Source organism: Frankliniella occidentalis, unplaced genomic scaffold (assembly GCF_000697945.3).
Source record: "Frankliniella occidentalis isolate FOCC.00 unplaced genomic scaffold, Focc_3.1 Scaffold370, whole genome shotgun sequence".
NCBI lineage: Eukaryota > Metazoa > Arthropoda > Insecta > Thysanoptera > Thripidae > Frankliniella > Frankliniella occidentalis.
Genome location: NW_026267493.1, coordinates 1 through 3,025, shown reverse-complemented (window position 1 = coordinate 3,025; position 3,025 = coordinate 1). Strand labels below are relative to the sequence as shown.

Below are 3,025 nucleotides of genomic sequence, written 5' to 3'. Positions count from 1 at the left end.
CCCCCCGTTCCTCCTTTCCCCACCTCTTCCACCACAGCTTCCTCGGTTTCCTCATTCCTTCCTTGGATTTAAAAAAATACATTTTCGCGCAGGCCCAGTCTTATCATGGTGCGCATCTCCGCAAAGCCGACCGACACTTTTAGTGTTACCACAGGACCGCAGGTGCGCGCATCAAGACTCAATGGCGATAACTACTATGTGTCCCTCTATCGTTCCTTTATGCACTCCCGCCGCCAGGGGCACCACCACTGCGGCTGGATGCTGGATCTGCTTATCGCACGGCTATTGTTTTTAGCGTCTCATTGTTGGCGCACGAGTTGGCAGCCCTGCAAGACGGAACCTTACCCTGCCAAGGTTAATCTGAAGATTTAAACGCGATCCCGCGAGGCATCAATAACATCCGAGGAAAAAAGTAAATCGTCGCAAGTCACCATCGCCATAGTACGCTATCGCGACGCGAGTCCGTCAACCATGCTCAAACCGGGGAACGGAAGAACGCAGTAAAGACGCGGCCTTGCAGGTGCAGTGAAGACCGCGCCGGTATGTGTGTCTGTACGTGTGACACGACGAGTTATCGCACCCGTTTTGCCGAATCCTTGCCGCGGCCGGCTTTACACGCCACACCTCGGCGGTCGGTTCGCAGGAGATGCTGCGCGTGACTGCCCCGCCCCGGCTGCCCGTCGCCCCCTCCGCCACCGCGACGCACATTCTCATACCGCGGCTGCTGCCCAACACCACCAAGGTGAGGCGACCAAAATGGCGAACGCGTTGAGGCGTTTGCCGGGTGCGCGTCGTGGGCAGAACGAGCGTGGCAGCCGCTGTAAGTAGGAAAACTCAATAAATCGCGGGGAGGAAAAACAAAATCTGTTGGCGTTTGAACCCTGTGTGCGTCTGCTGGAAGGTATGGTATGGTGAGCGAGGCGGGGCGCCGCCGCTTGCTGACCGTGTCGCTGGCCGTGTCCGTGCTGACGGCGCTCTTGTCGAGCTCGGCGCTGCTCACGGTGCTGGTGGCCTGGCCGCTGGGCGTCGGCTGGGTGCGGGTCGCCCGGCCCGCCTCCACCGCGCTGCTCGCCCTGCTCGCGCTCGACGCCGCCCTGGGCCTGGCCGTGGCCGTGCGCTCAGCGCTCCTGGCACTGGCGTGCCGCGCGCGCGCCGCGCCCCGCCAGGTGCGCCTGCTGCACCCCGTGAGCGCGCACCTCGTCTGCCTGCTGATGCCCTCGGTGCTGCTGCACCTCGCCGTCGTCGTGTGGTGCGTGGTGGGCATGGCGCTGTCGCCGCGCCTGTCGCGCTCGCGCATCCTGTGGGCCGCGCTGGGCTACTACGAGGAGGCCGCGGCGCGCGAGGCTCTCGACGAGGCGCAGGCCGCCCTCGAGTGCTGCGGCTTCGACGGCCCCGCCGACTGGCACCCCTGGGCCAACGACCCCATCGGCCGGCTGGGCCTCAAGGACCAGGATAGCGACGCCGTCCGCGCCGCCTCCCACGACCCGGACAAGCGAATGGCGCGCCCCGCCGACGGGTAGGTGGTTCTTGCTGCAGACGAAGGGTGGCGTTGGAAACGACCGTCATCGCTAACCTGCCTCGCTGCCCAGGGACATCCCCGAGAGCTGCTGCGCGCCCGACGCGGCCGCTCCAGTGGCGGCGATGGCCTCCGCGCCGCCGAGGTCGGACGCCACCGCGGCGTGTCGCACGTGGGAGCGGGGCTGCTTCAAGCCCCTCGTCAACACCCTGGTCCTGCTGCACCTGTCCGTCGGCACGGCCTCCCTCTTCCTGGCTGCACTGCATGTGAGTGACCTCGACGGGCAGGCCTCTGGCGCTCCTGGCGCCTCCCCTTACTGATAGGAAGCAGTCCGTTGCCGCAGCGACCCTGCGTCTGGCCCAGACGTCCGGCAGGGCGGCCCTCGAGGCCGGCGACCCGGACGCACCGGCCCCAGCCTGGCTCTTCAGACCGCCGCGCTCGCCGGGCGAGGATGGCGTCGCCATGACCGGCTTCTCGAGCAAGCCCGGGGACGGCGCCTCACCCCGGCGCTCACGCTCAGGTGGGCGCCGAGGCCGCGGGATGGCCTCGGACTCCGATCCGGACCAGCCCGGCAAGCTGCTTTTCTCCAGGGCGGAGATCGACGCGCGGAGGGCGCGCGCGCTTGCGTCCACGTCCACCTCGACGGACTCCTCGCTGACGTTCGAGTGAGTGCCGCTGCGGCTGACGGCACCGTATCGTCCTTCTTTTGTAAACGCACGTAAGTCCGCCAGGTTGTCGGAGACGCCGCTTCCCACCTCCGAAGAACGCTTCATCCTGGCCGAGTACGCCTTCAGCCCTGGGCCGAGCCTGGGGACGAGCACGACGTCATCCTGGACCCTGACCTCCGACGCGGAGAGTATCCCACCTTCGGAGGAGCCCTTGTCACCGCGCTCCCCCACGGCCCTACGACGCGCTCGCAGTGACGGCGACATCCCACAGACCCGCGGGTCGCTCTGGGACGGCAGCCCATTCAGGCCCGTAAGGAAGCCGCCCGCAGTCTGTCGGAAGGACAGCACGGTTTCTCAGGTATTCAACTAACGTGTCCGACAAGAAGGTTTCACGCAATTTGCGCAATGTTCTGAAGTACTGACTGTCTCCGTCTCCAGAAGAGTCGGGCTGCGGCCGAGCTTTCCAGTGAAAGCGGGTTTACCGCCCCTCTGCCCACGCCACCCACCCTCATGGACCGCGGGGACATGCCGGCGGACGTGTCACCCATTCTGGGTCGCGCCGACACACTCCTGGGCCTGGAGATGGAGACCAAGGCCCTGATGCAGGCCGTCATGCTGGGCGCAGTGCCGCTGGCGGTGCAGCCCCGTCGCCCGAGCAGGATCACGAGTGAGAGCTCGACGCAGACCAATGTCGGCCAGTCCATCCTCCAACTAGACGACCTGTTTCGGGAACACGGCATCACCAGTCGCACGCTCAGTCGAACTGAGATAGGGTGAGTTTCGAGTCGGGGTTTCAGTCTTGTCCATAAGAGATTAAATTTATTAGAATTAAACCAATATG

At 65.2% G+C, this 3,025-nt stretch overlaps 1 protein-coding gene across 1 annotated transcript; it reads left to right on the top strand.

The window, feature by feature from the left end:
• Positions 1-141: 141 nt before the first annotated feature.
• On the top strand, positions 142-2,957 carry LOC113209912 (uncharacterized; the record flags this gene model as incomplete). Its single annotated transcript, XM_052274295.1, has 5 exons — positions 142-1,516; positions 1,590-1,782; positions 1,847-2,181; positions 2,248-2,542; positions 2,623-2,957. Coding segments are annotated over exons 1-5 (1,766 nt in total), but the record flags the coding sequence as incomplete, so codon positions are not given.
• Between the last annotated feature and the right edge of the window lie 68 nt (positions 2,958-3,025).